Source organism: Leptonotus elevatus, chromosome 20 (genome assembly GCF_054856555.1).
Source record: "Leptonotus elevatus isolate MCC_2025b chromosome 20, RoL_Lele_1.0, whole genome shotgun sequence".
Classification (NCBI taxonomy): domain Eukaryota; kingdom Metazoa; phylum Chordata; class Actinopteri; order Syngnathiformes; family Syngnathidae; genus Leptonotus; species Leptonotus elevatus.
The window spans coordinates 11,346,801-11,358,261 of record NC_141258.1 but is presented as its reverse complement, the minus strand read 5'-3'; the positions used below and the strand labels follow the sequence as shown (position 1 = coordinate 11,358,261).

General features: G+C 37.7%; 2 protein-coding genes across 2 annotated transcripts; one reads left to right on the top strand and one right to left on the bottom strand.

Moving 5' to 3' along the window:
- Positions 1 to 648: 648 nt before the first annotated feature.
- Positions 649 to 2,799, bottom strand: LOC147157070 (galactose-specific lectin nattectin-like). Its single transcript, XM_086064266.1, has 7 exons — positions 2,767 to 2,799; positions 2,571 to 2,633; positions 2,428 to 2,452; positions 2,225 to 2,310; positions 1,930 to 2,061; positions 1,037 to 1,139; positions 649 to 880 (listed from the first exon to the last, which is right to left on the bottom strand). The coding sequence occupies exons 2-7, from the start codon at positions 2,631 to 2,633 to the stop codon at positions 759 to 761; spliced, it is 531 nt and encodes a 176-aa protein (XP_085920392.1). The 5' UTR covers positions 2,767 to 2,799; the 3' UTR covers positions 649 to 758.
- Positions 2,800 to 3,979: 1,180 nt separating this feature from the next.
- On the top strand, positions 3,980 to 10,346 carry LOC147157069 (galactose-specific lectin nattectin-like). The gene is made up of 7 exons (XM_086065184.1): positions 3,980 to 4,070; positions 8,398 to 8,514; positions 8,615 to 8,677; positions 8,919 to 9,004; positions 9,141 to 9,272; positions 10,077 to 10,179; positions 10,249 to 10,346. Exons 1-7 carry the CDS (start codon positions 3,980 to 3,982, stop codon positions 10,344 to 10,346), a joined length of 690 nt encoding a protein of 229 aa, XP_085921310.1.
- Positions 10,347 to 11,461: the final 1,115 nt, after the last annotated feature.

Genomic DNA, 11,461 nt, shown 5'->3' with positions numbered 1-11,461 from the left:
CCAAACCACGTCTGTCCACGGTCTGACCTCTTTTTGGCAATCAAAATGTGGTCACCCCTAGCGTAGTGGTCAAAGTCGCTGACATGGCCAAGACCGGCATTGCCCAAAACAGATGTAGGATGGTAAGAGGCAGTGGCTAGCAGTGGCCTTTAGGAGTGGGCATGCTGGAGTGATATATATGCGAGAAACATTTTGGGGTATTTTTATTATTAATTTTAATATCAAATACTATTTAATTATTATTTTATACCACTGTGTACGGTAGGTATAAAATTAAAGTGGAAATAATCAGGACTGACGCGGGTTGATGCACAGACACTGTAATGTAACCAGCTCTGTGGTGAGTGAAATGACAATACATGCCCACAAATTTGCCAATACGTTGAAATTTACAGTTAATACATGACGGGTGGCAAGTAATTGATGTTAGGAGCGTGGGTAGCACACAAGGAGGATGGTAGTGGCGGAATAAGGGCGCTGGGCATTGCCGCATGTACAGTCAACAGCCTCTCGGAACTGACACAACTTGCTATCTCATTGTGCATGCGTGAAACAAGCTTTCGGCTTTTCAGCTTTCCGTGACGAAAACAGGACAAATTACACAGGAATTTAAGATCAAAACAGAAGACAGTGACAGATAAATATTTTCAATGATTTTATTGGATGGCTTGGCCACGCACTGCATTTATAGCTTATATTGACCGCTCGCCACTGGTAAGAGGACAGATTAGCGGCGGCCTCTGCCATAGGCACCGTCATCACAGTGCAAAGTGACTACGGCGAAAGCTACTGCCGCCACCGCAGTCGCTGCAAAACTTTGCATCTTGGATGCAAACGTATGGAGCCTTCTCGTCGCAGAGCTCATCCTGCCAAAATCCATCTGACAGAAAGAAATGTTTAAATATGAAATGTTATTTTTCTCGACCTCCTATGCCCTACCAATCCTACACCAAAACTTTTTTTTTAATGCACCACATACATGTGTACAAATGACCATGTTATTCATAGCAATCTTTAATCTTTTTTTTTTACGTACCACTTTCAGAAATCAGTACGCAGTTTCCAGTGCCATCAGGCTCTGCTCCACTAAAAGCCTTGAAATCCACAATGGTGCCATCAATCCAAACAAACTCATTGTCCTGGAAGACAAAGATATGGTAGATTGAGTCACACTTACTTATATTAAACTCATTAACTGCCATTGACGGCTATTAACGTCAGAAATTCATTTGAACTATTCTATTAGTTTAACATTTTTTCCACTTTTGTTGAAAATCTAGATTTTTTTTGTTGTACATTTAGTTTTTTTGTACATAAAATTTGTGATTAATCGAGTTAACTAGTGAAGTCATGCGATTAATTACGATTAAAAACTTTAATCGCCTGACGCCCCGAATTTGTAATAATATTTTATTTTATTTTTTTATTCATTCACTGCCATTGACTATGAACGTCAAAAATTAATTTGAACTATTTCTATTAGTTTAACATATTTTTCCACTTTTGTTAACAAGAGTATGAAAACTTTTTTATTGTACATTTAGAACATAACATAATAAGAGAAAATAATACAACATAATTTGTGATTAATCGTGAGTTAACTAGTGAAGTCATGCGATTAATTACAATTAAAAACATTTAATCGCCTTTTGCCCCTAATTTTTAATAATCTTTTTTTTTAATGAATTTATGGCAGTGAATGAGTTAAGGACTGACTGATAACAACACCCAACCTTACACCTCATTCTTTCTTTTTAAGAAGACATATTATGGGAATTTTTTTTTTCAAAAGGCATAAAAGAATAATGAATTGACTGAGAATGCAGATCATATTAATTTTTCTATATGGCTATATGGAGAATATAAGTTATTCTCCCCAACACAAAGGACATGATTTAATCAGAACTTTTGTACTGGCCAATGCTTTACCGAAATTGCATTATGGAGTCCAATCCAGACTTCCACATCATTACCACCCTGCCGAATCAGTTCAAGAACAAATGCATTTTCCAGTGCATTGTGTATGGAGACCAGGTTCGCACCAAGAATTTTGCAGACGCGCTGAAAGAAAGTAGAGGAAAAAAATGATTTTATTTGATTCATCTGACAGCTGGCAGGACATTTGAACTCAAAGGGTTAAATTAACACACATATGGAACACTGATTGTATTAGTATTACATACACTGGCTTAAAACTACGGCATGAAAGTGTTCTATACTATACCTCTGCATCGGCAAATGTACTTTCACGACCTTGATAGATGTAGCAGTGAGAGCCCAAAAGAGACCAGCCCTTAGGACAGGTGTTGTCTGCAGGTTATTTGTTGTTTAAAGAAAACAAGATATTTCAATGAAAACTGCGATGATGAAAAATAAGACATTATATATTTGACAAAGAATCATTGAGACCCAGCTTACTGTACCAACCTTCGAAATCAGAATGCCGTTTCCACTGTGAAGAAGCACATTGTTAAAATATGACTACAGAACACTGAGCCAAACGAAGACACCGACGGATCAATAGTAAACATATTTATGTATTATTCCAGTTAGCAGAGATTTTGACTTACGGGTTGACTCAACACTCCACTGATCCCACAGAGGAGGAATAACAAGCAAAGAGCAAATGCCATCTGTCCAATAATGAAAATATACTTAATATTCGAAACAAATATAGAGGGCTATACTTATTTGACCATGTTGTAACAAAAAAATAGAGGCAAGGCAAATGGAGCTTAAAAAGTCTGACAAGTTGTGAGAAGTTACCTTCGTGGGTGCGAGTTTTTCTGCTGTCGACGACAATGCGGATAAATCCTTTTATAGGTTGGGTTCACAGTCTTGCCTCACTGTTCAACATTTCATTGATGCCAATGTAACATGACACATCGACTAAGATGTTCATTGTGTAATTGGAGTCCAATTATCCAAAACAAAGAAACACAAACAATGTGTGTGTGTTTGTGTGTAATGTATACAATGCTGTTCTCATAGTCGTCGTTTATCTCATTCACCAGTGACGAGACAATTGGATTTTGCTTAGAATGTTTTGAAAATATCAACACTCCAAGAGAAAATGTTGCATATTTATCTGCTTGCCAGTTACTGAGAGTTATTATCACTGTCTTCCCATACGTGAATATCACTAAATATTAACAAGTAGCAACATGTAACAATTAACATCATCAAATTTCATTTGCACGTGCGCACATAGACCCAAGTTGTACTCATGCACCTGCCCTTTTTCTGCAGCGCATTTTTTCCCCTCGTTGATATTTTAAAATAAATAAATACAAATAACTCTCTTTGTCATCAGTTCCACCCAGTGTTTTTATATTTGAGAATCGGTTGAGTCCTTGGGAGAATTGTACATACGCCCCACCTTCGTGATTAATCAGAGGCACTTTAATTGGCAGCAGGTGTGTGCTGACACCCGATTAAGAGATTAAGTGAATGCTTAATTACGAGCACAGCCACGCCCCCATTGATTACAGGCTGTGGCACGGCCACACCCCCATTTATTACTTGTGCGGCCATTTTATCTGAGTTTGATTTTCACTTGCTTCCTCATCAACTTTTTCTGAAAGTCGTATGTTTTAAGAAGAAACCCAAGAGGACATTTCAATGAAATCCAGACGCAGCTAAGACATATGTACTGTATTGGACAAAGTATTACTGTTCAAATCAGACAACAGAACACTGACCCAAATAAAGACACCAATGGATCAAACACAAAGCTACATACATTTATATGTTATTTAAGTCAGCAGGAGAAATTTCATCTTACGGGACAAGTCAACGCTCCACTGATCCCACAAAGGAGGAACAACGAGCAAAGAGCAAATTATGGGAAAATACTTCATATTTTTGACAAATATACAGGGCTATATTTACATTTAGTAAATGATTACAAGGCGATGGAGTTTGAAAAGTCTGATGTAAAGTTGTGCGGCGTGACCGAGTTTTGCTGCTGAAGACGACGATGATGAAGAGCAATCCTCTTATAGGTTGGGTTGACAGTCTTGTGTCACTGCTGAACGTGCCAATGATGCAAATGTCACAGGTCACATCAGGTAAGAACAACTAAGATGTTCATTTAATTAATTGTGTAATTAAAGTCTAATCATCCAATACCTGGAAACATTAACACTGTATGTGTACAGTCGGTGTGTGTGTGTGTGTGTGTGTGTGCTGTAACAATCTGTTGTATGGCACTGCACCCCATGGTGGCACCTCTTTGTATTGTAGCCATGGAACTAAGCGGCCGTGTACAGAACTGCATGCTTTATGTTGACGCGAGAACCTCTTTTTTTAAATATTTTAATAAAGTGATTACATGTTTACATAGATATTCAGCCCATTTGTGCTCAATCGTGTTAACTAAGCAGCAAAACCTACCTGTTTGTATCCATTCCGAGGGACGGCCATCTTGCCACTTGCTGTGGACTGAAAATGACATCACGGACGCTCAGGGGTCAGGTCATGACCAATCACGGCTCAGCTTGCAAATGTCACATGACCAAACTCAGAAAACAGGTGACATAACTCAAATTTGATATTGCCTCATTGCGTCATCATGATTAGAGAAATATATCGATACCAAGTACTTTTAGGTTCATATTATATGATGGTATTTTAAATCATTGGGTTCTTACTTCTTAAACATACTATAATATCCTCAATGGAAACATACCTGGACTGTTGTTTAAAGTTGCAATGTAGTAAAAATCTCCATATTCTCTCTGCACTCAAAGAAACGTCAGCCACTGAAATTCCTCGAGGTGGGCATCGTCATTGACTGGAAATGATGATTGATGGAAGTGCCCACCTTTTGGCGTGCGCTTGAGCACTTTCAGCAAATGCTTGATAATGAGCCGAGTGAAGCAGGATTACTTCTGTGGATCGCGGTGAGTACACACGGTCCTTCTCAATCCGCTTCGCATTATCAAGCGTTTGCTGAAGCACACGGCAAAAGGTGGACACTTCCATCAATCATCAATTCCAGTCAATGACGATGCCCACCTCTGCTTGTCACCTTATATAAATGATACTTACATGTTGTGCTACACTAATACCTAGCTCAACTCAGACTTTCAGTTTAGTTGTCCAGGTTATGTGAACCAGGAAAGGGAAACATGTTTCAACGAATTATCTTGGTCGCGTTTCTGTATATCACAAAAACCTGCCATTTGAATGGGGTGTTTAAATTATTATACGGCTACACAAATGTTTTCCTTCACCTGCTTTAAAGGGGAAGTTAATCCAAAAATATATTCTTGACAATAATTATTTGTTCTTTGCAGCCCCACTACTGTAAATATGGTATTATTGGTTAATATTATGGAATATAAGTTAAGCAGCAAAAATTCAGCAGTTTTTAATCAATATCAGAAGGCGGCCATTTTGCTATTTGCCATCGAGTGAAAATGACATCAGTTGCTCAGGTCTAAAGTAACAACCAATAACAGCTCAGCTTCAGAAAACATGTGAACTCTTATTGGTCGTTGCCTGAGCCCTGAGCAACTGTGACGTCATCTTCAGTCGACAGCAGGTGGCAAAATGGCCGCCCTCTGAGATGGATAAAAAAGGCTGGATTTTGCTTCATAACTCATATTCCACAAATGTAATATTTTATCAGAATGGCATGTTTAGATTAGTGAAGTCACATATAACATAATATTGTCAAGAAATGTTAAAGGTTGACATCCCCTTTAAAAGTTTTATTGACAATGTGTTGACTGAAAAGAGCACAAGTTAAATATTAAAAATTTTCTTTAAAGGGGAAGTCAAGTGAAAAATGTTTTTAACACCAATATATTCTATGCGGTCCCACAAGTTAAAATATGGTATTTTGATAATATTGCATTTGTGGAATAAGATTTAAGCAGCAAAATCCACCTGTTTCTATCCATTCCAGCAACAGCCATTTTGCCACTTTCTATCAACTGAAAATGACATCAGCGATGCTCAGGGCTTAGGTAGTGACCAATCATGGCTCAGCTTGCAAACGTCACATGACCAAACTCAAAATACAGTTGCCATAACTTAAATTTGATATTGCCTCATAGAGTCATCACGATTCGCGAAATACGTTGTGAAAAAAGACAGAACATTGTGTATGGAGACCAGATTCCCACCCCAAAATCTTGCAGACTCTCTGGAAGAAAGGAGATTAAAACAATGATTTCACACATTTAATTCATCAAACAGTTGGCATGACATTTTGACTGAGGGAATTAAAGTCCAATTATCCAAAACAAAGAAACACTGTGTGGGTGGCAAGGCTTGACCTATTGATAACATAGCCTGCCAAGTCCCTTTGCAGTTCCTGTACAGTAGGTGGCAGTATGCACCAACGAGTTATCATCAGCCATTCAACTGCGAATAAGGAACACCCACAATATAAATACCAAAATAAACCATTTCTGTTGTGTGCACTGTACTGTTTGCCATTTTAAAAAACTCACACAAGATAATAACAGTAAGCACAAACATTTATTTTTTTCCCATAAAGTGTGGGCTCTGTCACATTTTGAAAATCTGCATTAAGTGTTGAAAATCATTTGTAACATAAAACCACGTCCCACACCGCTGGATAATTGCTAAGCATAATCTCTTAGATACATCCGATAATTAGGCCATTGATCATTTTTTAAATTGACCGGTTATCCATATGTGTGCACACTGTTTAATGTTACTAAAAGCACAGGGCAAATTTCATGAATATTTATATGAAAGTGTGAATTAATGAAAACAAATACAATACCTCTGTAGTGGATTGACGGGAAAAAAATGAAAGGCGTGCTGTGGTCTGACGAGTCCACATTTCAAATTATTGTAGAAAGTCAGAGGCATTGTGTATTCTGGATAAACGATAAACACTGAATGTATGGTTTAGAACTTCATCTCTTATAGCGTGGAAGTCAATCTTCGTAGCTCTTATGTCATTATTGAATGTACTGGTGATGACAATATCACATGACAAGAGGTGAATTTTGGCAGCAAGTCAATTGTCAATTAGTTTAATTGTAATTAAAGTCCATTTATCCACATCAAAGAACGGACCAAAATAAACCATTAATGCTGTTCTACATTTGCCAAACAAGTTTTGGACCTCGCGAACCACACCTCGTTGTGTGCGGCGTTCTGTGTGGTTCATCTTGAAAACCCAACACAACATAATCAACATAAACATTTTCATAACACATTCACTGCCATAGACGGCTATTGACGTCATAGATTAATTTTTACTGGGTTGGCAGTGAATGAGATGAAGTGTGGGCTCTATCACATTTGACACATTTTCGTTAGCGTAAGAAAATCATTCGCAACACAAACCACATCCCAGACCACAGGATAATTGCCGAGCATGATCTTTTAGATCCAATAATCAGGCCTTTAATCACTTTTATCACAGCAATGAAATTCAGATGACATTAGGCCAATTATCCATATGTGTGCACAATTTAATATCACTACTGTGGTGTGTTCAATGCACAGGGCAAATTTTGTGAATATGTGTATAAAAGTGGGAAATCAATAAAAACAAAGACGATACCTCTGAGGTCAACTGACTTAAAGATAGAAAGTGTGCTGACGAGTGCACATTTAAATTATTATATATTTTTTTAAGTGTGTATCTTTGCAAAACGTGTATCCATGCTTGTTTCATTTAGGGGCGGAGCCGAAAATGATGACTGTTTTGGGAAATGCTTCAGAATTTCTGTGACGTTTGACAGCAATTTAATCCCCTCAAGCAGCGGCTCATTCCCCCCCCCCCCCCCCCCATTTAAAAAAAAATATTATTTAAAAAAATTTGAGTCACACCCAGCTCATCGTTTGGACAAAGATATTGTAGTTTGTAAACTAGTTTGGTAAGTGTTACTTAATTTAAAGGGTTTACTTTAGTTAGAGATAGTTTGGACAATAGAGAGACCGTTTATTTTATTCAACAATGAGGTGTTTGTATCCCAAGGGAATTGGGTACGATAACATCCCACTGGGAATAAGGGCAAAATATATTTTGGGGGTGTAGAGGGTGGGAAAAGACAGAGAATAAATATATTGTATGTCCAGAAATTATTTAGCGGATGCCCTGTGTGAAATATAGCCGGAAAATACAAAGAACAAAACAAAGTAGTAGAAGACATAGAAGAAGCTAAGCTACCAGTTAGCTGCTAACCAAGAAAAGGGCAAGTTTTATAGAAAATGGATGGACTGGTAAAATAGTACTTGATTAATCCCAGAAGTGTGGTTCTCGAGGTCCAAAACTTGTTTGGCAAGTATAGAAGAGCAGTAATGGTTTATTTTGGTATGCGGATGTTTCTTTTGTGTGGATGATTGACTTTAATTACAATGAATTTAATAACCATTTAAATTTATGCCGAAACTGACATTAAGTGACGTGTGATATTGGCATCACGGGTACGTTCGACAATGACACGAGACTGTCAACCCAAACTATAAAAGGATTCATCCTCACCGTCGTCTTAAGCAGCAAATCTCGCAACTGCAAAGGTAACTTCACACAACTTTACATTGCACTTTTTAAACTCCATTTTCATTGTTAACATTTATAGCATTTTTTTGTATTTTGTATATTTTTCCATAATCGCAGATGGCATTCGCTCTCCGCTCGTTGTTCCTCCTTTGCGGCATCACCGGAGTGCTGTGTGGAGGCGTAAGTCAAAATCCGACTGAAATAATATATACATGTATAAACGATTGCGTTTGATGCGTTGGTGTCTTTGGGTCTGTGTTCCGCCCGTCTGATTTTAACAATGTGTTTCATCACAGAGGAGCCAGCAATCCAATTTCAAAGGTTCGCTGCGTCTCAGTGATACTTTATCAAAATACATCATGTCATACTTGCATCTGAATTTCATAGCAGATTTTGTTGAAATATATTTTTCTTCCCGCAGACGGCAGCTGTCCAGAGGGCTGGGTTCAGTTGGGCTCTCATTGTTACATCTACCGAGTTGAATGCAGGACATTTTCAGACGCGGAGGTATTGAACACTTCCACGTTGTAGTAATACAATTAGTGTTCCATCTGTGTGTTGATTGAACCCTTTGGTCAAAATGTCTTGCCAACTGTCTGACGAATCAAGCGAGTGAAATCATTTTGACTCTTCTTTCTTTCAGAGAGTTTGCAAAGCTCTTGGTGGGAATCTGGTCTCCATCCACAATAGACTGGAAAATGTCATTGTTCTTGAACTGGTTCAGCAGGACGGGTTTGATCACCTAACCTGGCTTGGACTCCATGATTCAATTTCGGTAAAGCAATCCTGTGATACACTTTTGGTCAGAATGCCCTAACAATTAAGAATTACAGCATAATTAATAATACCGTTTTAACTAGGGGTGTGAATTGCCTGGCGATTCGATTCGTATCACGATTCAGAGGTCACGATTCGATTCGATTAATCCCGATACAAATCTATAAATTGATTATTGCGATTATTTTTTTTCTCAAATTTGGAAAATGCTAATCAGTAAACTTGTACATGTACGCTGTAAGATTTGTAGGGAAATGTATTTATCTGAAAATGAAGGCTTATGAGCCACTGTATTTAACAAATAGGTTGCAGTCTGTTTTATGTTGGAACAGCACTGAAATAAAATATTAAGGCTTAATGTTCCATTAGTATAACATTCTCTCATGCTTAATATGTGAATCCTAACCCTAAGTAAGACATTTTGTTGAATATTCCCATAAAAAATGGATGTTTAAAAATCGATTCAGCCGCATATCGAATCGATTCAAGAATTGCCCGCTGTAATATTGCGATATATTGCCGAATGGATTTTTTCTAACACCCCTAGTTTTAACAGTCCACCTGAAACAAACTGGTTTTTGGGGTGTTTGTGGGAGGGTTTTTCACATACACGTTTGGGTAAACCTACTTGGTTGGCTGTACTTTTCACACTACAGAGATCCAGTTGTTTGCCTATTTATTTCAAAATTTCATATTTTCCGTAATATGTCCCCTTCAAAGAAGGAATGAGGTGTACGGTTTGGTGTCATTAAGTCAGTTGTTATATGAAGGTATGACTCATTCAACTATAACTGTCTTCCAGTATAATGAATACTTTTGGACTGATGGCACCGTTATGGATTTCAACAATTTTGGAATCGAGCCTGATGGCATTGGCAACCATTGTGTACAGATTTTTGCAGACGGTATGTAAAACCAGTGATTAAAATTTGCTGTAAGATATAAATTAACATTTAAACATTTATTCATTTCAGATGGATTTTGGCAGGATGCGCTCTGCGACGAAAAGGCCCCATACGTTTGCATCCAAGACGCCAAGGTTCACAGCGGCTATGGCATCTTTGACCATTAATCAATTCTTTTAGCATGCTGTCCTCCGACACAATGTGGATCATGGATCTGTAATCAATGATGACACAATGAAACAATAACAAATCTTAGTTATGGCTTTGTAATTCTTTTCATGATTAACTATTTTCTTTTTTCGCACTGCTTCGTTATTGACATCGCAATTATATAGTCGTTGATGAGAAAAAAACAAACAAATCTGCATTAGATCCTGTTGGTGTCATATTTTTAAAAATGTTTTTAGATTGCATTGCCTGTTTGCAAAATAAATTCAACATGTTGAATTAATGATGTCCTTTTTTTTTATTGTGTGGCAAAATGGAAAATAATGAGTGCCATACATTTTGTGTCAAGATGTTCCATTTTTCTCAGAAAAACGCTATCATACAATCTTACCATGACTGTATTCCTAAAGTTCCTACCTTAACCTAAAAATTCCTAGCAAGGAGTCTTCGACGTGCCAAGGCTTCGAAGTGTGTATCAGATTTTCCGCAAGAACCGCATTATAATCCCCCCACGTAGCGGCTTCATTCAAAATTTGTGTGTCACGGCCAGCTCATCGTTTGAACAAAGATATAAGATTGTAGTGTTAAGAGCAGTTTGGAAAGTGTTATTGTAGTGTTCATTTTAGTTGGAGATTGTTTGGACAATAGAGAGCGAGTGTCATTGAAAACATTCGGTGGACACAAAACATCCCAAGTTAAGAGTATCTTTTAAGAGCTAGGATTATTTGGGAAAAGCTTTCATCGTTACTGCAATCTACTTTTTTGCTTTTAGAGGACATTTTAAGAAAACATCATGATTCTAAGAATTTTCTGAGAATTTGGACACCAGAGCAACTCCTTGCACTAAGAATCTTTTGGGAACACGGCCCCAAATATCAGTCAGTTGACAGCAAGTGATAAAATGGCCGCCCCCTGTGATGGATTGAAACGGGGGGATTTGCTGCTGAAAGGGGAAGTCAACCTTAAATATTTCTTGTCAATAATATGTTATACGTGGCCTCACTAGTCTAAACATTCTGATGAATATTACATTTGTGGAATATGAGTTCTGCAGTAAAATCCAGCCGTTTCTATCCATCTCGGGAGGCGGCCATTTTGTCGACTGAAAAAGTGA

Excerpts from the sequence above, each read along its gene's own strand:
- LOC147157070 (XM_086064266.1), bottom strand. The coding sequence starts at position 2,633 with ATGGCATTTGCTCTTTGCTTGTTATTCCTCCTCTGTGGGATCAGTGGA. Across the intron at positions 2,062-2,224 it reads GTACATTTGCCGATGCAGAG|CGCGTCTGCAAAATTCTTGG; the intron begins GTATAGTATAGA and ends ACTTTCTTTCAG. Across the intron at positions 1,140-1,929 it reads GACTCCATAATGCAATTTCG|GACAATGAGTTTGTTTGGAT; the intron begins GTAAAGCATTGG and ends TTTGTCTTCCAG.
- LOC147157069 (XM_086065184.1), top strand. The coding sequence starts at position 3,980 with ATGATGAAGAGCAATCCTCTTATAGGTTGGGTTGACAGTCTTGTGTCA. Across the intron at positions 9,273-10,076 it reads GACTCCATGATTCAATTTCG|TATAATGAATACTTTTGGAC; the intron begins GTAAAGCAATCC and ends ACTGTCTTCCAG. Across the intron at positions 10,180-10,248 it reads TGTACAGATTTTTGCAGACG|ATGGATTTTGGCAGGATGCG; the intron begins GTATGTAAAACC and ends TATTCATTTCAG.